This window comes from Citrus clementina, unplaced genomic scaffold (genome assembly GCF_000493195.1).
Source record: "Citrus clementina cultivar Clemenules unplaced genomic scaffold, Citrus_clementina_v1.0 scaffold_5, whole genome shotgun sequence".
NCBI classification, from domain to species: domain Eukaryota; kingdom Viridiplantae; phylum Streptophyta; class Magnoliopsida; order Sapindales; family Rutaceae; genus Citrus; species Citrus x clementina.
In genome coordinates, this window is record NW_006262201.1 from 34,300,788 (window position 1) to 34,326,931 (window position 26,144).

The 26,144-nt window shown below is 35.5% G+C and overlaps 4 protein-coding genes across 7 annotated transcripts; 1 reads left to right on the forward strand and 3 right to left on the reverse strand.

Annotated features, from left to right (window-relative positions):
- Positions 1 to 57: 57 nt before the first annotated feature.
- LOC18042212 (splicing factor U2AF-associated protein 2) lies at positions 58 to 7,602 on the reverse strand. Of its 3 annotated transcripts, XM_024184717.1 has the most exons (15): positions 7,450 to 7,602; positions 7,152 to 7,247; positions 6,700 to 6,834; positions 6,509 to 6,601; positions 6,166 to 6,395; positions 5,571 to 5,795; positions 5,101 to 5,193; positions 4,985 to 5,023; positions 4,402 to 4,539; positions 4,216 to 4,305; positions 4,017 to 4,119; positions 3,730 to 3,810; positions 2,825 to 2,901; positions 1,462 to 1,542; positions 60 to 674 (listed from the first exon to the last, which is right to left on the reverse strand). In XM_024184717.1, the coding sequence occupies exons 1-15, from the start codon at positions 7,487 to 7,489 to the stop codon at positions 579 to 581; spliced, it is 1,617 nt and encodes a 538-aa protein (XP_024040485.1). In that variant the 5' UTR covers positions 7,490 to 7,602; the 3' UTR covers positions 60 to 578. The 3 variants fall into 3 exon arrangements, with proteins under 3 accessions (XP_024040486.1, XP_024040485.1, XP_006433584.2); XM_024184718.1 differs by lacking the exon at positions 7,450 to 7,602 and having other exon boundaries at positions 58 to 674; positions 6,700 to 6,952; positions 7,152 to 7,243; XM_006433521.2 differs by lacking the exon at positions 4,402 to 4,539 and having other exon boundaries at positions 406 to 674.
- A 213-nt stretch (positions 7,603 to 7,815) lies between these two features.
- On the forward strand, positions 7,816 to 10,335 carry LOC18042213 (pentatricopeptide repeat-containing protein At3g02650, mitochondrial). 2 transcript variants are annotated; one of them, XM_024184963.1, is made up of 2 exons: positions 8,017 to 8,053; positions 8,128 to 10,335. In XM_024184963.1, the coding sequence occupies exon 2, from the start codon at positions 8,231 to 8,233 to the stop codon at positions 9,698 to 9,700; it is 1,470 nt and encodes a 489-aa protein (XP_024040731.1). In that variant the 5' UTR covers positions 8,017 to 8,053; positions 8,128 to 8,230; the 3' UTR covers positions 9,701 to 10,335. The 2 variants fall into 2 exon arrangements, with proteins under 2 accessions (XP_024040730.1, XP_024040731.1); XM_024184962.1 differs by having other exon boundaries at positions 7,816 to 10,335.
- Positions 10,336 to 11,579: 1,244 nt separating this feature from the next.
- LOC18042343 (cytochrome P450 81D11) lies at positions 11,580 to 14,002 on the reverse strand. The gene is made up of 2 exons (XM_006433523.2): positions 12,990 to 14,002; positions 11,580 to 12,434 (listed from the first exon to the last, which is right to left on the reverse strand). Exons 1-2 carry the CDS (start codon positions 13,920 to 13,922, stop codon positions 11,814 to 11,816), a joined length of 1,554 nt encoding a protein of 517 aa, XP_006433586.2. The 5' UTR covers positions 13,923 to 14,002; the 3' UTR covers positions 11,580 to 11,813.
- Positions 14,003 to 19,777: 5,775 nt separating this feature from the next.
- LOC18042344 (putative cyclin-A3-1) lies at positions 19,778 to 22,644 on the reverse strand. Its single transcript, XM_006433524.2, has 7 exons — positions 22,058 to 22,644; positions 21,712 to 21,944; positions 21,439 to 21,591; positions 21,301 to 21,334; positions 21,043 to 21,192; positions 20,827 to 20,961; positions 19,778 to 20,735 (listed from the first exon to the last, which is right to left on the reverse strand). Exons 1-7 carry the CDS (start codon positions 22,397 to 22,399, stop codon positions 20,664 to 20,666), a joined length of 1,119 nt encoding a protein of 372 aa, XP_006433587.1. The 5' UTR covers positions 22,400 to 22,644; the 3' UTR covers positions 19,778 to 20,663.
- Between the last annotated feature and the right edge of the window lie 3,500 nt (positions 22,645 to 26,144).

A 26,144-nucleotide genomic window follows, 5' to 3' on the forward strand; every position in this document is an offset into this window, starting at 1 on the left:
GGAATTTTTTTTTTTTGGGGGGGTGGGGGGGGGGTAAGCGTTTGCACTGCTTTATGCACACATAGTACCCCTCTAAAGTCTTCTAGTAGTTAGTAGATGCACACATAGTCCCCTAGTACCATCATATAAGGAGGGACTGGCATTAGTAGAAAGGTCTCTCTTCTCTATGTACACCATTCCCTGTTTCCTAAAGAAATATGTAAGATTACCCACTTGCCCAGAAAGTTTATGGACTCCAAAAGGAACAAACATATCCAGTGTTTAATTTAAAGCAGAAAGGCATCCGTCCAAACTTATTACATCTTGCCATTCCTAAAGCACACACATCAAAATTTAAACAAATAGTACTTTTATGCAAAGTCATGAATTCCCAATGGCAATAAGTAACTTTTATTGCAAGACTGTGAATGTTTCTTAATGGGAACTAATTCTTATTCCACCATCAGGACAAGTACATAACTGCATAAAGGCATTTGCATTACACAATAATATGATGATAGCTGTATATCTAAATGATAAAAGGGCATGCCATTACAGCTCATTCTCATATAGAAAACACAAATAGTAGACTTAAAGAATTACCATCGTCCATTCATCAACTCTATGCACTTTTGAGCATCCTTCCTATCCTTAAATCTTACTAAAACAACACCCTGTGGATGATTCTCGCAAACCTGAAAGCAAAACCAATACAAACCAATAGATGAGTAAATGAGTCTGCAAAGTTATCAGAAGCAGAACCCTCTCAAAAATAAAGATATTTTTCACAACCTTCCAAGGACATCAGAGCAAAATCTAAATGGCAGTCCAAATGCCAAAACCATAGCTAGGCAACAGAGAAATTTTGGAAGATACCAAGCATGTGAATACAACAATTTCACCGAGGGGGAAGAAAAGAAAATCCACTTAATTCTTGAAAATAATGAGAGAAATGATTTGAAAATCCTTAGAATGATTGAAGGATCAGGAGCAACGTCTTAGTTACACAGGAAGAAGGAAGATGCAACATAAAGGAGAAGAAAGATGAGGAATAAAGAATTACCAAGGAATGTCGAATAAGAAACTACAGTTTCTAAACTAATTTAGCTCTAAGCCCCATGCCTGGATGAAGAATAACCAAGTCCGGTGAAAATACTAAAGAAGACACAGTTCAAGAGAGAACAGCAAATGGCCTTAGAAGATTCAACAAGATGAAGTTAGAAAGTAGTCCGCTGAATTAATTTTAGGAAAATAAAGGCCATCCACACATTGATGACTCATATTTGACTAAGAATTCAAGAAACATTTCAAAAAATGAGCCATAACAACACCTGAAAGTTGAAAGTACAAGCCAACAACTGAACATCAAATTGTGAAATTGTTAGTCATATAGCCACTTTATCAAATGACTTGAGGGAGACCCATAAACTCTAAAAGAAAGATAATGAGAATGCAATTTATTTCCACATTTAATTTCATTACCTTGACTGAATCCACCGGACCAATCTTTACACATTCCTCTTGAACATCAGCCTCCAACTCTGATCGTAGATTTTCATCAGCCTATCAAGATAGGAGAATGTCAATCAAGGGTGACATTGGAATATCATCTGAAAGTTTCACTGCTGATATTACATTGCAAACAACCAAATTAAATGAGGAACACGGGTGACGACTCTTAAGAGTGACAACATATGCTGGAAAATCAACAGAGAAAAAAGAGAAATCAATTCTTATGTGCCCTCATTACATACTAGTTCATTGACTAATATAATTCTACCATATCGGCCTCAACAAGATAATGCAGCCTACCATAAAGTAAGGGATCTAAAAAAATTCAGAAGCTCAAACGAGAAATTCTTAGAAAAGCTATTCGTCAACAACACTTTTGATTGTTTGGGAAAACATATACCAAAATTGTAACTCAAGTCAAATGATGACTCAGCTAATCCACCAAGACTAGCTGCATGCTCTCTCTCTCCCTAAATCTTGGAAAACAGAAATAATGTCTATGAACAAGGTTTTCTAATACAGGAGTCTGGGGAAAGAAAAATAGCACACTAGGGAAACATAATTACTTCAATTCAGATTCAATAGTAGAGGACATAATTCAGTCTTTGCCACATGATAATTACACAACATACAGAAGTGTAATCCATTAAATACAGTAGAAGCTCAATAAATTAATAAACTCGGTTAGATAATAGTTTTTTCTGGTCCTGACTTGGTGCCAACATGGTAAATTATTAACTCGATAAAATTAGACGATAATATTTTTTTTTAAAAATCCTATTTTCCTATAGGGCCCACTTACTATATAAATAAATCCACATGACATACCATGTGACTTCTTTAAAATATGTTCATAATATTGTTTGCTATTTTTTAAAGTTGATTTGAAATTAAATCTCATCTCTAACTTTTTTTATAATGCAAAATTCCAGTATGCAAGCGTGAGACAAATTCCATATGTCATCTTTAATATAGAAAAACAGAAACTCCACGATGATAATCTAATCACTACCAATCTAAGGCAACTAACTACTATTCAAAAAAACACATAATAAATATTAAATCAAGGTAAGTAAATACTATAAACAAGATCATATTTAAGGAATTTCTTCATAAAATAAATAATTTATTAATTAATCAATATACTAATATTTGCTAAATTAATAGATTTTTCATGGACCCAATACTATTAATTTATCGGTTTTGCTGTATACCCATAAGAGGGAACATGGGTGTAAAAGACTGATGGTTACAAATGATGCTATGATGCGTCCACGGGAGACCAAACACTCATAGGGTGACCAGCAAACAAAACAGAATGTTCAACACTCACCCTCATCTCAGCAGGAGTGAACATAAAACGAAGAATGACAGTAGCAGGAATTGTCAATTTTGCATCATCTCGGCCACCTGTGCCATTTAGAGGGAATGTTTGTTGGCAGTGCACGATACAAAAGCAAAAAAATGCAGAAATTTGGGATAAAATAAATTGTCATGAAAAGCTACATGTTTGGCAACACATGTTGAAAAAGCAAGTGAAATCATTATAATAGTAATACTTGATATCTTCAAGGTTCCAGACACATGCAATTAAGAGACACAAGCTATCAAACTTTATACCTTACATGCATACAGACGCTGCAGATTCATATGATCAACAACTTTAAAATTTTTATTTATTTAAAATAGATCATGCATAAATTATCTAAAGAAAGAAGATTGTACACACGCTGATCATAAAATAGACATATGTATACCCTATATGATGGATGAAAACAGGATATACCACATCTGATAGCATATGCTATTTCTATAAACATCTCCATGTAATGTCGAAAGATATACATCTTACATTTCCAAGTAATTTGAAAAGATTCAACACCTCTAAACTTCAGTCCAAATGATCTACAATGGAGAAAATAGATATAGCAAATAACAATATCTACCATTTCTATCTAAATAACTAATATTATTCAGACATCAGAACTAAAATAAGCTACTGCATATTGTTGATAGCAAAACACAGTCTAGAATAAACAGGATAGTGATCCAAGTAAAATTGAAAAACACAACACTATCATGAAATCTAAAATCATCAACGCTAGACAGCAACAAAAGATACAGCATGTCTCAGAAAAAAATTATGACTGCGAGGGAGGTCTCTAATGAATTTTAGAGGAGCTATGGAATTGCCCTCCCCGCCGCCAACAAAATGAAAATGTAAGATTAGAAACCTACCCCAGCCAAGCATCTTCTCTTCAACCTTCTTCAGTTTCTTTTTCTTCTTGCTGTCAACTTGTTTAGCTATGAACCTCTCCCCTGCATTTAGCATTACGCAAAATTGTTATTACAACTATGAAACCTATCAGTACTCGTGCATTCAAACCAGCACAGAGAGATGTTATGTATTCTTATAAAGAAGCAAACAATGTGTTATATATTCCAAAACATAAGCAAACCATAATTAATCATCCCTTGCCATAATCCATAAAAGAAAAACCAGACATGAACAAAATTATTGATACCTTTCTGCTCAAACTTAGCTTGTGTGACTGACATAGGGATCTTCCCATCGGGGCGAAAAGGAGTACCATCCAAAAGTTGAGTAGCCAGAGCAACTGAGGGTTCCTAGTAGAAACATATATCATATGTAATACACATACTTAGATATAAGAACCTGAAAAAGTTATACGACAGAAGGACAGCACACAGGAAAGAAAGTACCTTGAGATATGTAACAAGTGCATCACCCTTCTTCATTCCTGTCTCTTTATCAACATAGATCTTAATACGAGGTTTCTTGGTTTCAGGATCCTACAAATATGACCACACATACTCAGGACATCCACAGTATAAAATGCTTAAGATTTAGAAATGAAATAACTAAAATATGGCATAATGTAGACATACAAGGTAGGTCAGGAGTTTAAAACATCTGGTAGCTGTTAGTTGGTTCAATTGGTAAAACCTGTTAGGATCGGACTGGAGATTTAGGGTTTGAACCTTGCTCACATTGGTGGAGAGGGGGTTTGGTTTGCATTCAAACAACTCTTGGAGGGAAAAAGAAAAAGAAAAAAGAGTTCAAAACGTCTGAACTCCACATAAAAGAGAATTAAAAGAATAACCAGAATATTTCAGTTCTTGTTCTCTTATGTATCAGTTTTTACTATTTTCAGTCTCTTTTGTGAAAGAAACCACCAGCTATGTTGAGTCATATAATCACTGAATCTTTTATACTAGTTAAAAATTTGATCAGACAACATAATTCAATTAATACTTTAAACCTAATTCAGCTAATGATGGTAAAAAGTTTGATCTGCAAGACAAGCATAGACACTTTGTCCTTTCATAGATATATGCGCAATAAGTACAAGCCGATTACCACTCAGGCTCCTGAACAAGGCATCATATCAAGAAATTTTTGTGCAAGATGATTATTTCATTTTTGAATATTAATATGTGCAAGACAAATTTTGGATAGCTGGCAATCTACCTCTTTGATTATTCCACACTTGGAAAATACCTCCACCATCTGCAATGTAACTCCAAGATTAGTAATGCAAAAAGAAAAAATTGATACTAAGGATGAGACAGTGACCATCGACTTACTTCCTCAACAGTGACATCATCTGGCAACCCAGTCACATAAACATGTGTATTGACTTTTAACTCAAACCAAGAATCAGGAGGTTTATTAGCTTCCTGTGAAAAAGCAACAGGCTTAGTACAAAATCATATATGTAAATAACTGTGGCATCTCTATTTTGGGAAACAGAAACACATTATAAAGGTCTACAGAACCAATCAGACACTTTTCTATCTTTCGATCTACTCAATAATAAAAGGCTCATACTGGACTACTAACCCTAGAACATTGGGAGAGGGCATCATAATCAGAAGAAAAAGAAAATCTTGCAACACAAGACTTATCTTATCTATGGTGCTCCTATAGAGAGAGACCAATTAGTGAAGCTTCAAAGCAGAAAATAAAGTACACGAAGGTAACAGTTAAGGCTATCCTCATTTCCAATCCTAATTCATAAATATTAGTTAAGGAATAAAGGGCAAATGGCGAAAACCTTCTTCTCCACTTGCTTGTCCGGCTGTTTTCTCTTGCCATTATGTTTTTCTTCCACCACATTGTCCGCACTATTAACTTTTTCCTCTGTGCTATTAAGTTTTTCCTTCCCAACTTCATCATTCGCCAAGTCATCTGTTACATTTACTGTAGGAAAGACTTCTTCTTCTTTCAGGAAAGTCATCTCTTCTATCCCATATCCATCATTTTGGCTCGATGTGTCCTCCTATCACATAAAAGCCAGTCTATTTGATAACTAAAAAAAGAAAAATATGACAAAACAGTGACAATTTTTAGACAAGGAGCATGAGAACATGTAAAGGGACAGAAACAAGTCGAAAATTATATTTAAAAATCATCAAATCTCAGACAACAACATACTAATAAAGTGACAGAATTCGGAGTAAAGAAGGAATAAGTACGTTAAAAAAAAAAAAAAAAAAAAAAACGACCGAAGAAGAAGATCATGTGTCAGTCCTTAGAACCTCAACTCATTTAAGATCATGTGTCAGTCCTTAGAACCTCAACTCATTTATCTTTCTAAAATTTGATGGAATTAAAATTAATGAGCTCTAACACAAACCAACAGCACAAACCTGAGGAACCCATGCTCTAAGACCCCTATCCCACTTGTACCTCGTACCATCATCATCAGTGAATTCATCCTCCCCCTCTGGAGATGCTGGAACCCCATCATGATCATCACGGCCCATGTAACCCCCAACACTGTCAGAAGCAGATCCATTTTTCAATCTTTCTGCCTCTATCTCAGCCTCTCTAACCTCCCTCTGCCATTTCTCAAACTCATCATCAACATGTGAAGGCACTGTGTAAACATCACAGGGTAAACACCATTTCCCCAAAAAAAAAAGTGCTAGTAAGTTACATTGAATTAAAAGAAAAACAGTACAGTAAAAAAGAAAAGAAACATAGTATTACCTCCCTGCTCAGCACTGGAAAATGATTGACTTTGCATCCCTGCAGCTTCCTCGATCTGCTCTCTCACCTCCTCAATGCCATCGTTGCAAGGCACTGCGTACAAACATCAAAGTAAAACCCATTCTCATGAACTTGGAAATGTTTATCAGAAGAAAGTCATCACAAAGCAGAAACTAGATATAGTTTTTCACCTGCAGTCGAACCACGAGCCACTTGTTGAGAAATTCCTGATAAAAATTGAGGGATTGAAGATAGAGGCTGCCATTCACTTCTTCCTTGTGACCACACAAGTGTAGTTTCTAAGAGATACCCATTTAAGAAATGCTCTGTCCAGGCGAAGTAAATAAGCAAAGTAGATGGTTCAATAGCTCATTAGAGGAATTGAACATGTAACAGATGGAACAATAGTCCTGAATGCTTGCTATTGATTCACTACTGGTAGAACTGAAATGCAAGAAACGAAAAATGTTCACACGTGAATTTGAGGTACAACAAATCAAACAACTTAACGAATATGAAATATCATATTGTCATTTATTTTTTATTTTGTTTAAACAACAGCTAGCAATAGCACCTATTCAAGACAATCATTCCATTAAGAAAAATAAAAAAATAAAAAACAAGTACAAAGAGGACCACTCACCACACAATTCTGAAATTGCATAGGGACCAACATGTTGTTGATTTTCGTCAAGTATATACCACCCTTCTTCACCGGCTGTCTCGTAATTCCCTGCACCTTTAAGGAAAAATAATGCAGCATTTCTTCAGCGTTTTGATTAAAAAAATAATTTTTTTATCAATTTCAATGATTCAAACAATTCTCAATTGACATAATAAACTCAAACTCCTTTATAAGGAAAAAAATTTTCAATAAAAAAGTTTTTTAACAAGTGAAGCTATGAATGTACCGCAGATACGATAAAGTTATTAACACTTACCAGAAAGTTGTTGTTGACTATCGACGTCGTCTAACGACATCGTTTCGTTGAACTTCCTTTCCAATTCTCGATTTCCCTCTTCTTCTGCAACACAAGGACAAGCGCAAAGTTGCTCGTGCGGTAAATAGAACAACGTGGAAATGTCGAACTCTTGTTTGGACAAATATATTAGTTTATCCGAGAGGGGTAAAAATATGTCCTTATAGCGGTTGAAATATTTCATGGCCACCCCTAATGTTTTGGTTAATATTAATTTTTCCCCTCACTTGCGAAATTATTTCTTTGACAACGAAGGGTATTTTCGCCAAACAATATTATTTTCCGGAATACGTAACAAATCATCTTGAAATGCAAAGTATGGGGGTAACTTGGACCATCGAGTTGAAGCCTGAAGGGTTAAATAAATGAAAAATGGTTTGAGGTTAGATTTGTGATTTCAATGGACAAACCCTTCCCGCATTAGGGTTTTAGGATTTGGGCAATAACAGAACAGATCTTCCTTTATACTGTAACTCGAAAGGCAGAGAAGTATAGAGAGATGTGGAGATCAATAGCTGCAGGATCCAGGCTGGTAGCTCGGAACTTTGGTGTAGCCACGGAGAAGGTACAATGCTCTCAAACCCTCAGCCTAAACATATCTCGTTCTTTATCAAAACCCTCTCTTTATCGAAGCTCTAGGTTTCTTTCAGAGTCACCTGCAGCGAACCCAAAGGATGAGAGCTCATTTTCACCTGAAACGGACTTCTCTTCGCGTAGTTTTGGTGAAAATGAATATGCCCAGATGGATCCTTCTGCCGACGCGGTTGAAAGTAATGACAATTTAGGTGAAAATTATGATACCCAGATGGAAAAATTTGATTTCATCTCTGGGGAAGGCAAAGAAGAGGAGGCGTATGAGATTGATGGAGACAAGTTAGAGAATGTGTTGTCACTTTTGCAGAGTAGTGTGGATGGATATTTAGAGTCAAGCCTTGATAGTTTTGAGTTGGACTTACATGAAGATTTTGTACTGAAAGTACTTGAAACCCCTCTCGTTTTGGGTGAGAATTTAGTTTGTTTTTTCAAATGGGTTATGAAGCATCCTGAATATCAGGTTACCAGTGGCGTAGTTGATGCACTTTTGAAGGCTATATGTAGCAGTGTTGGGAAAAAAGAAGTGTATGCTCTGTGGGACATAGTTAAGGAGATTGGTGAGAAGGAGAAAGGTGTGTTGACTGTGGAGATTCTCAATGAGTTGATTGCTTTATTTTCGAAGTTGGGGAAAGGCAAAGCAGCTTTTGAGGTGTTTAATAAGTTTGGAGATTATGGTTGTGTGGCAAATCAGGAGACATACTATTTTACTATTGAAGCACTTTCTAGGCGCAAAATTTTCGATTGGGCTTGGTCTGTATGTGAGAAAATGATTGAAACAGGAAGCTTGCCTGATAGTGAGAAGGTTGGTAAGATCATATCTTGGTTTTGTAAAGGAGGTAAGGCAAAGGAAGCTCATGTAGTTTACACCTTGGCGAGGGAGAAAAAAATGTATCCACCTCAGTCTGTTGTCGCTTTCTTGATCAGTTCACTTTGTCAGGAGGATGAAACCGTAAAATTAGCTTTGGACATGTTGGATGATTTCTCGGGTGAGGCACGGAAGTATGCAATCAAGCCATTTTCATCTGTTATTCGCAGTCTATGTAGGATGAAAGATGTCCATGGGGCAAAAACATTGCTTTCTAAGATGATTTCTGAGGGCCCACCCCCTGGAAATGCAGTGTTTAATTCTGTTATAAGTGCCTATTCCAAGGCTGGAGATATGACACCAGCAATGGAGATGTTGAAGCTGATGCGAAGTAGAGGATTAAAACCGGATGTTTACACTTACACAGGTCTTATGAGTGGTTATGCAAATGGTGGTCAGATGGAGGAGGCTTGTGAAATCCTCAATGAAGCAAAAAAGAATCATTCTAGGCTGAGCCCAGTGACGTACCACACGCTGATACGTGGTTATTGCAAACTTGAAGAGTTTGATTGTGCTTTGAAGTTGTTGAATGAAATGAAGGATGTAGGGGTCCAACCTAATGTCGATGAGTATAATAAATTGATCCAGTCTCTTTGCCTAAAGGCCTTAGATTGGAGAACAGCGGAGAAGCTTTTAGAGGATATGAGGCTGAAAGGTTTACATCTGAATGGGATAACCCGGGCTCTTATAAGAGCAGTCAAGGAGCTGGAAGAGGATGCAATTGAGAATGGAGAGGCATTGGTGGAAGCTTAAATTTTAGGAAAAGCAATGTAACAGTCAGATGAGCATGTCATGCTTGTAACCTTTTGTCCCCTTCTTTCAAGATAATACTTTAATCTCTCGCTCTTCAGCTTCCTGCCGGGAGTTCACCAGCGATGGATGTTACAAAATTCACTTTTTGAGAAAAAAGAGATAAGTTCTTGTTCTACGGTTTCCGCTTGGTAATAAAATCAGCTTAATTTTGCTTGTTTTAGATTTTATAAGCAGATCAGTCTTTATTTGGCCATTTCAGTGATTGCTGTTGGTTCTTTAATTTTTATCAAAATTGTTCAGATCATGTTTGGTTAGTGGAAAGGCATTGGAAAAACCAGGGTCAAGCTGGGAATTATATCTCATTTTTTCGTTAAACCATGAAATCATGCAGTTTCAGTGGGAAATGTGAGTAAATTTCACAGTGGAGAAAAGATTGATGGATACCTGCAGATTAGTATTATTTGGGAGCGAAACTTTGTTTTTCTTTGTATATTTTGACAAGAAAGTTTGTTTTGCGTGTGGTTTATTTTTTTGTTTCTTTGTAACTGGAACTTGTATTAGATCCTTCATTCAGTTGATCTAAGTTTTAGCCCATAATTTAGTTGGGTTTTCTGGAGACATAATTACTTCTTCAACCAGCAGCATTGGTTTGTGTTCAGTATTTCTACAGTTACTCGTTCATAGTAACACCTGTTTTAAGGCTTTTCCTTCTCATTTAAGTAATCTTTATTAGAAATCAGGATTTTTTTACAATGCTGTATGATCTTTTTGCAGTATTGATGATGAGGTTGTTCTAAATTCTTGGATTTGAATATTTTAATCTGTCCCATTAGTTATAATTAAATGGATAAATAATTAGTTAATTAATAAGCAATAGGTAACCTTTAAAATTAAGTTGATGAATTCAAATCAAACAGAGATACTTAACAAGTTAACACGAAAAGATAGAGGTTGTGATCCATTATGACTTTTTTTCTTCTTTTAAATTATGAGTAATTTTTTTAACCAATTTGCTAACTAGTACAATGTGTCTAAAGAGTTAATGTCTTTTTATTTATACAAATATTTTACACCGTTGATCAAAATCTAAAGGTGTACATTTATAATATTATTAATGCCGTGGAAAAAAAAAATGAATAACTGCATCATAGAGCGACCTTAGATATTATTGTCAATTATCTTTGTTAACATATGCCTAGCAAGTTTAACTGTTTTATTTGTTTTCAACTCTAGCAAACTGCATTGCAAATTAGGCATTTATGTTAAATTATCCTGTGTCTACAAGTCTGAAATTAACTTCAATTTGATCATTTTCGTTTGTCACAAGTTACTTATAAAAAAGTTTTGTCTCATCCATTAGTGGGTTGCTGAGAAGACTAAAGAAAAGATAATAACCCTAGGATAGATGATGAATTAAAGCGGGTGAACTTTTTTATTGTTGTGATCAGAGTATAATGTGTTAGGTTATTGTGGAGGAAAAGATTGACTGATGAAAAACATGAAGGTAGATGAAGGAGAGTAAAACATATGATGTTATACTTGCTTGCCGAAATCTATTTCTATTGATTAATTTTTTACTTTCAACTCTCTTCTTCCTCAACCACAGTGGATGGGATTAAACACTCCCTCTTGCTTTTCCTTTTTCTCGAATCTCTCGGGCTTGAATATATTGAGATCTACCCACAATTAACAAACAGCTGTCAACTTTATAATTTGATTTGTTCCTTGCAATGTAGAAGATGGGTTAAGTAATGTAAAATTTCATTTAATTCCCGATTTTATACTCTGCTTTGGTTCCTTTGTTTGAGATCACAGCTCTTGTTGGATCGTCTAGCAAATAATAGAAATCTCACATATCCGGATCCAGTAGTTGGGTATGCATAATTTTGCAGTTGGCAATGACTGGTGAAATCAAACCGATATTAAGAAACTACCGCAAAACCACAAAACAGGATTATCAAATCTAAAATTTGGTCACGCAATGCCATGGCATGAAGTGATCTACAGTCTCTAGAGTACTGCTCTACAAATTCCAGTAAATTTTACAACCTTTATTGAAAGTCACCTGCAAGGTCCCCTGCAAACCCCGAGAATTTCCAGCGGCAAGTTTACCCTAACTGGATCTGTTCAGCATTCCAATCATATCTTGCCGCGGACTGCACATAGCCACCAAAGGCACGGTCTTAGATAGAGATAGTCCATAACTTGCAGTCATGTCCACCTCCGGCCCTATCTTTTCCCACTCGAAGCACTGTATGAGCGAACCCAAAGCAAAAGAAATTGTACGGATAGCCATGGCTGCACCTGGGCAAGCTCTCCTCCCCATGCCAAATGGAATATGTTTGAATCCCTCTCTTTCACTATGAATCCCTTCAAATCTTTCAGGTTTGAACTTGTTAGGCTCCTCCCACACCTTGGAATCCCTATGCATTGCCCAGGCATTCACCATTATCGTCGTGCCTTGTGGTATGTGATATCCACCCACTATGCAGTTCTCAGAAGAGAAATGTGGCAACAGAAGTGGTGCCGGAGGATATAATCGCAGCGTCTCTTTTATGACACAGCAAAGGTATGGAAGGTTGACAAGATCCTCGTCATTTAACATGCGCCCATTTGCAACGTTGCAGTCAATTTCTGCTCTCACCTTCTGCAGTACATCTGGATTATTCAATAGGAGTGACATTGCCCATTCCAGAACAACTGCTGTCGTTTCTACTCCTGCTATAAACATTAGCTGAAAAATAGGTTGCTCAAAGTTAGAATCAAAGCCTCAGTACCGATGTCTTCGACATTCTGCACTGAGAGTACTTAATTGTATCACCTAAAAGAACATAAATAACAGAACGGTCCACGTTACATTACATTACATTACAGAACAAGAAAAACAGAGTAACTCCAAAGAGCTCACCAATGCAGCCAAAACGAGAGAGGCCTAAAACGTATATTACACCAGAACTTAAAACTTGTATGATGAAATGAACAAATCTATCGCAAGAATGTATGATATTTGAACTCTAGTCGATCTAAAGTGGCTAGAAAGTCAACCCTTTCGTGTATTCAAATCAAGACTAAACTAACAAAGAGCGATCGCGTTGTCTTTTGCATTTATCACCATTATAAACTTGGAAATGAATAGCAATTATTGGAGGTTAACTCCCACCGAAAATGTAAAACCTATACGCTATCTTACTACGAACACCTTGGATGTTGAATTTGTCGGTAGTGATCAAATTCACCACTCATTGTAAAACACAAATAAATAGATGAATGAAAGAGTAATGGTGCTCACCACAATGACGCTTTTAAGAACATCATCGGAGTAAAATTCGGGCTCTGATTCTTGGAGAGACAAGAGAGTTTCAATCAATGACTTGTTCCTCACACTAGCAGTTTCGAAGGAAGAACTTGTTTTCTTCAACCGGATGCGAATATCATCTATCAAATTCTGCATAAATTCGTCCCGCATCTTTTGTACCCTTACATAAATCTTCTCAATGCCCTTGCTATAACCAATTAACCTCAAGATTGGAAAAAGATCACATATATTCGTTATCATGCTAGGGAAAAATATCTCCTTAAATTCCAGCAGGAATTTCTTCGCAACCTCCATGTTTGCTGCACCTGCAACCTCCTCAGTACCACGCTTTCCAGCAACAATTCTCATCATGAAATTAGTAGACAGAATAGAAAACAATGGTTTCAGCTCAACTTTTTGGTTACCGCTTGCTGTATGTGTAAACAATTGATGAAGCAGACAATGAACTTCATCTTGAAGAATTGGAAAAGACTTTTTGAGGTTGTTGGATGAGAAGATTTCAATAACAGTGAAGCGACGAAGGGTTCTCCAGATATGACCATAATCTGCCCACGCATAGGCAGTGTAGTTGTAAGTGAAATAATCACCGCCCAATGACTTAGGCCGGTTTGCGAATATTATGTCGTTCTTGGTGAAGCAATCTTCAGCGGCAGATGCTGAAGATACAACAAGGACAGGCCTGGCGCCAAGTCGGAGATACATGATCGGACCATACTTTGACGAAAGACTCCCCAGCGCTTGGTAGAATGGCACAGGCTTCTTCATAAGATAAAGGTGGCCAATGATTGGAAGAGCAAATGGACTGGGTGGTAAGTTTTGCTGCCTGGTGAATCCAAGTTTGATTATCAGGACTATGGAGAGTAGGAAAGCAATAAGGTAACAGTACAAGTTTTCCATCGCAAACATGAAATTGAGTTCACAAATACTTGCAGTCTTGCGGACATACCCTAATATTCTCGGCTGGATTAAACTCAATCGAGTGTGGGGTTGACTGACTTGGGATTCAAATTTTGACTAAATTAAAGTGCGAACTATAACGAAAGTGATGTGTTTGTCTGTACTCTTAGTGGAGCAGGCACGCCCAAAAGGACCATGCCATCTGTTCGTTGACTAACATTTAAGCGAATGCCAAGTAGTAATAATTTGACAGGATTTTTCCTCCCGTATAAATTAAATTAAGGTGGGTCAGGGTATGAGGTGTTCCCTTTAAGTTGCAGCTGTCGTAAAGTAAAATATATACATGTGGAGTAGAAATTAGAAAAAAAAAATTTGTTAAGTTATTAAAACTCAACAACATGTGTTATCAAATATTTTAATAATTGGGTTTTGGCAGCCTAAGTATTTCACCATACTCATAAACGGTCTCTAAAAGTATGAGATGTGCATGCTTGCTGTAGCATCTGACCAACGGCCATTGTTGTTCATTGCAAAACCATTTCAGCAGGCTGTTGGAGAAAAATCAAATTTTAAATTTTTATAAAAACTTTTAGGATCGCTCTCATACAATATATAAGAATTTGTAATTTAGAAGTCATATCTTGAAAATCCTATTTGGTTTTTTCTGCTGAAGTGATTTAGGCTCTCAGATCACGATCTATCAACATCACTCCTGTTAGATCACGATTTGTCATTACCACTCCTTTTACATCACGATCAGCCACCAAATAATCTTTCAAGCTATGACTCAGGTTTGATCTGTACTTAACGTGTACACGCCTTTATTACCACTAAAACAACTAGTACGAGACAATTTTTCTCTTAAAATTAGATAGAAAAATATTTTTTTCTGATTTGACTTCTACCTTTTTTCAAGAGAAAATAAGTATTTTTATATGGATCCCTCTAAGTTACATGCATGTACCTTACAACCCTCTCACATGAATAGTGAGTGGACCCACATCATTCACTATTCATGTGAGAGGGTTGTAAGGTACATGCATGTAACTTAGCATTAGCCTTTTTATATTCCTATTTAGTGAAAACCCTTGACTCTATTTTTATATTATTTAATTCTATTAAATCAAGTTTGATTTAAATTAAAAATAATAAACCAAAAGTAACTATTTATTTCTTGTCATAGGAGCCCATTTTGTAAAATAACACAATACCCCTTAGACACAAGTACATTACACGAAATTTCCCACTAAATAATATATTTAAGCTTTTAACTCAAATAGCTATTTATCTTATTTATTAATCTAGTAGTGGCGTAGTCTATTAAATAAGCTAACCCGGAGATCATTTAGGAACATACAATAGTGGCTATAATAATTAGGTCTGTAATTAAACTAACTCAATTATTTAATTCCAAATCTACTCTACTAAAAGATTAAAACCGACCTCCATAATTGTATGCTTAAATAATAATTCGTTCCAAGCTACATCGATTTTTTTACTGCATAATCTTTTGTACCACATCGTTAATTAAATTAATATATTAACTGTCCAATCGATTTAATTACATCTTATTCATTAATACTTACTGATTTTCTCTAATGATCATTTTCAACATACTAAATATGTTGACACGCTCTGATCAGAGAATTTTATGATCAAGTGCCGAAAACCCATCAAGAGATGTTTTGTACAAATTCTATATTGTTAATCTATAACTCCAATACTCATAATTGCACCCACCAAGATACCGGGTAATCTTGACCATAAGTGTTTATTGTGCCCATTGGTAACTCAAATGAAATAACAATTACAATCATAAAATCATAATTAATTCAAGATTAAGATTACAGTAAAATTAATGTTTATGAGATTTAATAAGTCTGACAATCATTTTAAGGTTAATTAAATCTCATATGTGATCCAGCTCATTGTAGTCAAACTACATTAGTAAATTTATATATGATTAAGACAAATTATTCAATGAATTTACTACAGTCTAAATATAAATAGAGTGACTAACTCTATTTATCAACTGCGAACTAAATTTATTTAATCATAAGATAACTTGTATTTATGTCTTATGTGAATCCATATAATGATCATATAAATACATATAATATGATTAAACAGACCTTATTCAATATATATTTATGTAATTAAAAATATCTCAAATATTTTATTAATCAGAAAATAAATTAATATGCTTTAAAAGAACATATAATCCCAACACATGCATGGTTTGAGACTTTTGAGTCAGCATCTACAGACCCCCAACCAGATAAGTTTAGCGTTGTAACATTAATGATCGTATGATATTGGTGTTGAAATATTTAAGAAGTAATGAGTTTCATTCATCGTCAGAAATCTTTTAACGGCAATCGTTATTGATTTGATTTGCCTATGCTGAAGCACTACACAATACATGAATCCAGAACAAGTTATTTTGTCTTTCAAAACTCTCGTAATATGTCTTAGCTATTAATTTCAACAAATTCAGACTTGAGAGCATGGAAGGTGGAGGCAAAAATATGCACCTATTGCCAGCATTATTAGTTATTTACAACAATTGCCATGACAAAGTAACAACTACATTGCTATTTCTTGAGGGGGCAATAAATGCCTGGGTACCTGCACATTCTTGGAGCGTTTTTTTGCCATTTTTTTCTTTATTAGTCGACTTTTGGGGTCATAAGGCTTTTAAAATTGGACAGGGACAGGAGGACGGAAAGTAATGATTAGGCCCATTACCATATGAATAAGAATCTCACGTGGTTCTTTCTGTGGGCTTCGCCAGCGATCTAATCGATGTCCGTACTCGTGTCAACAGTCAAAAATAAAGCCGAGAATTTGCTTCTCGATGCAGACTAGACCGTGCCTGCTGCCTGCCTATGCTATCTGTAGTCTGCACATATATATGCCTCTCTCATCCTTCATTCATTCGGATTCGGCTTTAATCTTGTTCTCTTTTCTTTGGTCAGATTTTATTCATTTGAATAGATTTTTATTTATTCCCTGGGTTTTCTTTTTTGAACGGAATACGTTACACTTTATAGTACAGGTCTAGAGTTTTATAAACAGTCCATAATTCTACAATTAATCTCCACTTTGCTTTTAGAAGAAGGAACGCGATAACCTCTGGATAAGTTGTAAAAAGCAAAAGTTGAGTAACAAAGCTGTAGAAAGACCAATGTCGTGGAAAAAAAACAACCACCCAGCACATAACATCAACATAACAAACGAACACAAATAATATTTAATAAGATAAAGGCCAAATTTTCCTTATCACTTAAGTCTTAATATATATGATAAAATTATGTATTCAAAGATTTACATATGTAGACTGTAGGGCATAGAAAGTAGTACAAAAAAACGCGGATTGAAAGTCCTAAAAGGACCCCAAAATTTTGAAAAGAAAGATGCAGATTCACCCCAGAGTCGTCACAGACCCCACTATCATTGACAAAATCACAAAATGCACAAACCAGTATGGCAAAAAGCAATAATAATAGGTAGCTTCCTATGAACTTTTTGAAGCTCAATTAATGGCTTCTTTTCAACGTTTAACGGAACCGAGGAGCTTAGCTGAAAAAACTCAACGGTTGTGAAGTGGGTCTGAAGCATTCGGAACTCTCCTCTTGCTTGAAAAGTACCTCAAACTTTGCTTCTGCTGCTGATTCTGCTGTTGTTTCTCTTGCACATTTGGCGGCAAATGACTGTTATTCGTACCAAAAACCACCTTCACCTTTTCTTCCTTCTGATCTCCTGAGACTAACAGCAATGAGAGAAAAACCAATGCAATTGTCTTCTGAAGCAACCCCCCGTGCAAAAACTGTAAACGCCTTTGCATCTTGTGAATGATTTTGAGTCTTTTTATTTATCTTTTGAGAGAGATCAGAGGAGTTTATTGATGAAATGCATACTGGGGGACCAGCAGCAGCTTGAGAGCGGAGAGGAGGGTGGGAGTTGGATAAGAAAGGGCTTGCATTCAAAAGCTAAATGGCTTTAATTTTTGTTTTGGAATGCAAGGCAAGAAAAAGAAAAAAAGAGAAGAAGAAGAAGAAAAAGGCAAATGGAGAGTTATTGAGTACACCCTGCAAACAAGGGACACAACTTACAATGCAACTTTTTCTTGCTATTCAGCTTTTTATTCTCTCTTTCAGTCCCTAAAATAAGGGTCACTCCGAGTTCAATTTTGTGGTATAAAAATAGACTATACTATAAAGATATTGGCTCTTGTGCTTTTTTCTTTTTTCTTCTTTACTTTTCTTCTGTCTGGGCATAGTTTGTCTGCATTTGCTTTGGAAAGTAGTCCAAGTTTCTCTTTATGGCTACTAGCAGAAAAGAAAAGAAAAGAAAAGGAAAATAATCATATATAAAAACAGTTCATAACCAAGAAAGAGTAAAAATGGCTCTTGAGTATCCGAGCCCTTTAGTCATTAGTCATGCTATTTTTCCAAAAACTTTTCTTCTTCATGCAAAAGCTTACCACAATTCACAATTCACAGCCAAAGGCAAAGAAACCTGTAAAAGGTTCTAACCAATGTATTTCTTTTCCTGAACAAAACAATATCTTTAAAGCGAATTGAGTGGTCAAATCATGCGCAACAGGACCGATGGTTCTCTCCTCTACTCAAGAACTAATACAATACAAGAATACCTGCTGTTATGTTATGTGACCAGGCCGTGACTATCGGTTTCTTTTTCTTGAGTTGCCTTGGCACTTAAGCTGAAGTTCGACAAAAAGGTTAATTACATGTAAATATAGAATTAGATATACCTAAATAGCAATTAACATGTTAGTTTCCATGTCCATGCTTCACTTGTATTGATCATTCATTTCTCTGTAGAGGCCAAAAGCAAAATCAGAATGAATGCCAAAAGTAAAACATAGCATGTAAAGAAGCAATTGTATCTTGAAGCTGAACCAGGCTCTACATCTTTGAATTACTACTTACTTACCCCACCAAAATTAAAAAAACATGGACTCATTATGCGCATGAACCTCTGACCCTGACTATGACCCTCTCTAAATGGACAACATTAGTTAGACCTTCCAGAAAACAATATTTAATAAGTATTCAGATCATGCTATTTGAATGGACAATGATGACATGGCACGAGCACAACTGCTTTGCCATTGGTACCAACTCATCAGACTTGAGGACATAGTGAGTGCTCAGAAAATGATGTTTGGTCAGAACAGTCAATGACATTCATGAAATTTTAAAGACTCACAAGTTGGTTTTCTGGTGGTGCCCCGCCATCTCCTGTCCAAAAGACAAAACTTGGCCCATATTAAAGTTGAATGTTTCTTCAAATGTTGGATCTGCTAATTCCAGCTTCTAAAGAGAAAGCCCACGTTATCAGCCGACCTCTTTTTCCATTTCTATCTGAGTGCTGAGAAAATGATGTTTGGTCGCAACAGTCAATGACAAATATGAAATTTTCAAACGCTCACAAGTTGGTTTTTTCTTCTTAAAAATGGCAGCGGCATTAGCTGCCACGACTGATTTTCCTGAAGCAGTTAATTCCTCCGTAATAGATTCTGTGATTTTATAGCAAGCAGCAATGGCAATCGAAATTCAAAGGTTGAAATGCACAAGTAAAGATCCTTTTAAATCCTTCATAGTTCAAAGTCGATTTCAAGAATTAAGCCCTCATTCCAGAAAGAAGGGCCGAGAAGCCTGTATCACAACAGTATCGTCGTGCGGTTGTATCACTAGCATCAAACCATAAGTTTGTGGAGATGACCAAAGGAGCAGAACAGATAGTCATGATTATTAAATGTGCAATTTAAGATGACATTTTACTTCAGCAAGTATAAGCTCCCATTACATCAATGATCTTGCAAAAATGAATCCTGCCCTAGAAGATTCTTGGTTGGGATGTTGAACTAGAAGTTGGTGAAAAACATTTGATACCAAAACTCAGCTGTTAGGTTAACAAGATTTGGACATGAGCAACCTTAAGTCAGAGAAAAGTGCAACTGCCAGGATCATGAGTAGGTCAAGGCTATTGCTTATAACAAACTCAACAATCTTCTATACATCTATGGCAACATCCCTGAATAATAAAAGTTCAATGGTACATGATTTTTCAGTCAAATTAAACATCCGACTCAAACCTTACAAATTGATCACTTCAAACAATGCACCATCCCAGCAGAAGAACATTCTCAAATCCATCATACAACTTATTGATATCCGAGAGAGGTAGAAACAAACTTACTAAGCCTAGCTCAAGCTCAAAAGAGTGAATAAAATGGTGCATATTGCAAGAGAAACTACAATTCAATCTCATTAGCTGGCTAAAAGTGTTTATAAGATGCTTCTTCATGGAGTTGATTTATACACATGAGAATTTACATCATTCAACTTATGAACTAAAGAAACACATACTAAGACTAATAAGTCTAGCCATCAGCATGGCCCCCCAGCATTTCTCAAAAAATTAGAAATCCCCTTCTCTAGCAGAGAATGATCTTCCAATGTCACTATTAGTAGCTGCTTGCATTACCAGTGCCATTCATACAATTCAAAAGTCTCCAATCACCAGAGTGCTAGCAATGACAAGAGTCACTCCCCCCAGCATTTCACCACAAGCAATCAAATTCAAAGATCTCTTCCACCAATAGAGATCGGTGATATGCTCACTAAAAAATCAATCTTCTGAGTTAGAATACTAGTTAGCAACTTTTAAATCAGACCTCTTTTGCCAATGATAGCTCAAATAACAAATTCCAGTCCAACTTCAATCTTTGATATCTTCAAAGTAACAACTAGGTATCTCTGGAGAAGAAGGGGTGGTTGCCACACATTTGAACTGTTTCCAACAAGTAATAAAACAAATAAGATTAACATTTTAGCTACACATCATAACATTAAATAAACTTGACACTTAACCAATACACTACCTTATGTTGCTTGTATTTTTCTCTTACAGCTTGCAAATTCCCTCCTCTTCTACTCAAATAGAGGTCATGTAGGATAAGAACACAGCCTTCTATTTCAGATGGTTTGTATCCAGAGTATTGTTGCAAGCTAGCAGTCTGCAAATACAAATGCCTAGCTAAATAATTGCACTTCAGGAATAAAAAAACTCCATCAACTGTAAATAGAAATCAGCTTACCCAGGGATGCTTTGATGGTTGGGTAATGAATCTTGCCAGGAATATAACAGATGCAGCAACTGAAGAGGGCAAAAATTTCACACAAGCATAATCTAATAGACTCAGTTCTGCAAGATAGTATCCAAGGAACTCTAGTTGCAAATTGGAAGCCTGTGAAAACCACACAAAAAATAATAATAATAAGTAATCAAGAAGAAACTCGCTCATGCCTTTAGCAGCAGATCTACAAAAGACAAAAAGGGTGGAGATTTCACTTACATTGTAATCCTCTTGTGCAACCCTGGTGAATCGCCTGCACATCAACACAGTAAAAGGAAAATAACAATCAGCGTTCAGCACAATGGACCACTAAACGTTTTTCTAATTATAAGCAACAACTAAAAGAAGAATCTTCACCTCAAAAATGTCTTGACAGTGGGACTTCCCAATTCAAACTTCAAGGACTTGAGTATATCGGCCTCCATTTTCACCACCTCGTCTTTGGTGTAGGTATTATCCGTAATGTAGCAAAAATCCTCCACATTTGGAGGGCTAATTTCCTCATACTTTCTACTTGATACAAAACAACAAAAGTGACATCATAAGCAACCAGAAAATTGGCAATCAAACATAAAAGAAAAAGGGCTTACGAAGAAAAAAAAAATAGAGAGAGAGTTAATGGCCGCTTACGAGGCAATGAGCATTGAAGAAACCCCAAGCAATTGAAGCTTCTGGCGATTGAGAACATTCAAAGAAAGGAACCTATCAATATACGAAATGGTGAGATAGAGGGTATCTGAAACAAGCTTGTATTCCTCCGCAACCTCCACCAACCAGTCAACCAATACCCCTCTCATGTTTGCACTCACATCCTTCTGAACCTTCTCTACGTAATCAGGCAAAGGCCTTCTCTTTGGATCCACCTACATTATCAGAGAAATTAAACTTGTTAACAAAACATGAAAAAACGGAAGCAAAGGAAATTAAACCCAAAATATGATCTAAAGCTTCAGTTTTTTTTTCTTTTTTTATGTACCTCCATGGAATGAAGATACTGGTAAATGTCGGTGACGTAGGCTCCACAGATCTGAGGGTCATCGGATCTGGCATCAATGTCAATATCAGCATCCTCGGTTGCCTTGGTCTTGGCCTTGGCCTTGGTCTTTTCCGTTAGCAAAGCCTTCTTCGCTTTGGCCTTGGCTTTACGCGGCTCAGCCTTGAGACTCGGATTCACCGAGACGACGACGTTTGTGTTGGTGGGCAACTCCCCCAAGACCACCCGCTTCTTTTTGGCTGGCTGCTCCGAGGCACTTCCAGAGGCCGCCCTCTTCTTGGCCGCTGCCCGTGTGACCCTAACAAAGTTCTCTTGATCCGCCATTACCAAACTAATGCTTCACTCAATTTGGGACTCAAGAGAGGAGGAGAGAGGGATTTTGGAATTGTGTGAGAGCAAAGGAAGGAAGGAGAAATAAGTAGAGTTGTAAAATAGAAGGGAGAGGGAGAGGGAGAGGGAGAGAGCGCCATCGTTTTGGTTTTTCAAAATATCATTTGGGCGCTCGCTTCCCTCTCTCTCTTCGCACTTGAATCTTTTTGATTTTCAGTTTTTGTCCTCTTAAATTTTTATTTTTTTTTTGAAATAGAAAATCAAAAATTTTGGGGGCTAAAAACATTTTTAAGCCAGAGCGCGGTGGGATTGGCGGGATTTTGTTTTGTTTTTTTTCAATTTCATGCCGTGTCGACACGTAAGCCAAATATCTATGCAGATAAATAACATTATATAAATTACGTAAAGATGAGTGGAAAATTAATGGTTGATCTCATGAATGTTTATGTGAAACCCATTTATATTTATTAATTAACCGTTAAGTGATCGTCTCGACTCTCGAGATATGAAGTCAGTGAATCCTTTTAACAGGCCTTGCCGTCTTGAAAATATATAAAATTGATACACTATTACAGGACAGGACTGTAAAATAATTATGCGTTCTACTTTTCTAATATTCTATGATAATAAAATAAAATTTTTTTTAATACTGATTAATCATTAGATTATTATATTACACAGATATTTATAACAATTACTTATTGTAGCAGAGATATTACACTGATATTTACAGTCAGATATACATAATTAGGACTTATATTATTATAATAAATTTTATAAAATACATGTTTAAATAAATAACTTCTCATAAAAAAAAATATCCATACTCTACTTATATTTTATAAAAAAAAAAAATTTTTAAATATAAAAAATATTTAGCCCTCACAATGTTTGTGAGGGCAGCAGCCAAGGCCGAAGTGGCTGATAATAAAATAATTGAACTACTAGATTAGGAGAAACTCTAGAGTCGTCCACGTAATGAATTAAACAATTCGAAAACGAGGGACGGTGATTGGCCGAGAGGGAGTTTTAGAAATAGTAGCGCCATTTCTCTTGTTTTCAGAACATTTTTATTTTTACCCGCTTTTGAAGTTCTGGAGGGGTTTCCTCCTTTTGACTAATTTTTTTTGTTTTCCAAAAATTTCAAATTCTGGGACAGCGAGTGGCCTTGGCCTAAAAGGCTCTGGCTCGTGTTAAATTTTTTAAAAACTATAATCATAGCCCGCAGCTAGCCTGCTGCCCTTTTGTGTAATTTCTGTTGATGGTATGTATTTTAGAGCCTGTTTGGTATGGCTTATTTAAGAGGCATAAGTGCTTATTTAATCGTATAAGCACTTTTTAAAATTTTTTATGGTGTTTGGTTATTTTTTTAGTAGAATTTTTTTAGCTTAAATAAGCTAATTTACCTCTACTAGGAAAAGCTCAAAATTTGAGCTTTTGGGAGTAGAGGTTATAAAACTTTTCTAAATATATATAATATAAAAAATATCACATAGTTTAATGGTTCAAAAGTGCTTTTTTTATTGACAACCAAACACCCAATGACTTTTTGTCCAAAAACTCTATTGGTATAAGCTCTACTGCTATAAGCTCTACTGTTATAAGCTCTATTTAATAAGCTGTACCAAACGGAGCCTTAATCATTTTGCATTTATGCTAATCCATCGTAGCCGTCCGTTGTTGTCAAAAGCTTGCGCATTACTTGGTAGTCACTTCGACTGTTTGAGCCTCCACTTCTGTAAAATAATAAGATTACTGAATCTCATATCGAATATTCATTTTTTTCACGTAAAATAAAAATAGTCCAGTGTTTAGTAAATAACTTTTTTTTAAATTAGTTTTTAAAATTTTTGAGGATAGATTTAGCAATAAGTTAAAAGGTAGATTTGTCAATTACGGGAGTAAGGGTGGACATCTCGATCGAGTTTACCTAATTCAGTTTAGTTTCGCTCTTAAAACTTTGAATAACTTTTTTTTTTAATTGATTAAGCATCAGATTATTGTATTACACAGAGATATATATAACTGCTATGACAGCATGTCATTACACTGATATTTATAATCAGATATATATACATGAGACTTACATTATTACATTTTTAGTCTATGAAACACATGCCCAACCAAATACCCCTCACGGTGGAGGGATGTCTCTGCTCCATTCGCATTTCGCAAAAGAGAAAGACGTTGTAAGTAGTCTCCACACAATTATATTTAATTGAGGGAGGTTGAGTATGTGGGGACTCGAACCATTGCCCTCATAGTCATGCTTAACTTTAAGGGCAATAGTTTATGAGCTACAAGCCCAAGTCGCAACTTAGAATAACTTAAAAATTAAAACTCAGGTTGAAATTTAATTCAGATTAAGACAGAATCAAATTGATATTAACACGATCGATTTATAAGTTTAAATTAAAAGAAGTTGATAAAATATCTCTAACCTTAACTCACAAACTATAATCTCTACATTATCGTATTCTCATCACTGCACTTCATCATTATCTTTATTTTTCATAACAATCAAACAATAATTAATGCAAGATCCCAGATTGAGTAAAACACAAATTCACAATCATGATTCACAAGCCCAGAGTGCCAAACAACCAAACTGACACACACAAGACCCAAGAGCAAACCATGTCGAATTCCAACTGTATAGCACTGGCATTGTGCACCACCCAAACCAGTTCTCATCGGCATCACAAGCCGCTGCACTTTGTCACTAGATTCACCACCTGTCATAAGCAGCGTATGCCTATCGTCCATCACGCTTCGTATCTGTTGCGCTGCAAGTTGTCTTCGTCGCTGACTTCCGTTGGTCGTTGTCGCCTTTCTCCAGCCGATGGTAAACTTACTTTTGGTTTTATTTGTATGTTCATTAAGTGTATGATAGATGATAGGCAATGAATAGATTTCTTGGTTCATTTCTTTCAAACTGATGAAATTTGAGTTTTATGTTGATTTTGTTGTATCAATTGACTCAATTTTGTTATAAAAAAACCCAGAAATTTTCAAAAAACCTTCCTAATTTGCATGCATTTAAATAATAAAAAAAATGTATAATTAAGAATGGGTATGGGTAGGGTTGGGTTAGATTTACTGGGGCGCAACAACCGAAACTTTTGAGTAACTCAAACCTACTAAGGTTGTGTTTACTTGCTGGAGTGAGAGTGAGGAGTGTGGATTCCTCCCACTCCAGCGTTTACTTGCTTAAAATGGCCACGGATTGAGAATCTCACTCCGTGGGCCCCACTCATTTTTGGAGTGGGGAGTGGGAGTGGGAATCCACTCCCACCTCTCCCCTTTTTACCCTTTCATTTAATTTAATTTAATTTAATATTTTATAATTAATAAAATAAAATAAATAATATTTATTTGAATAATAATATTATATTTAACTAAATAATAATTTACATTGATTCTAAGTTAAAATTATTTTAAAATAATACTATTACATTAATAGAGAATTAATAAATATAATATTATTATATTTATTTTAAAAATAATAGTACTATATTTATTTAATAATAATAATAATAATAAATAGTTTATTCTAAGAAAATATTAATTTTGTACTAAATAATATTATTTTATTATTTTATATAGTAATAAATTTAATATAATTATATTAAATAAAATAAAATAAGGTTTCATTTTATATTAAAATTAATAATTTATTGTTCATAATTAAGAATATTAATAATTATAATAAATTTATAAATATAATAAAATAAATATT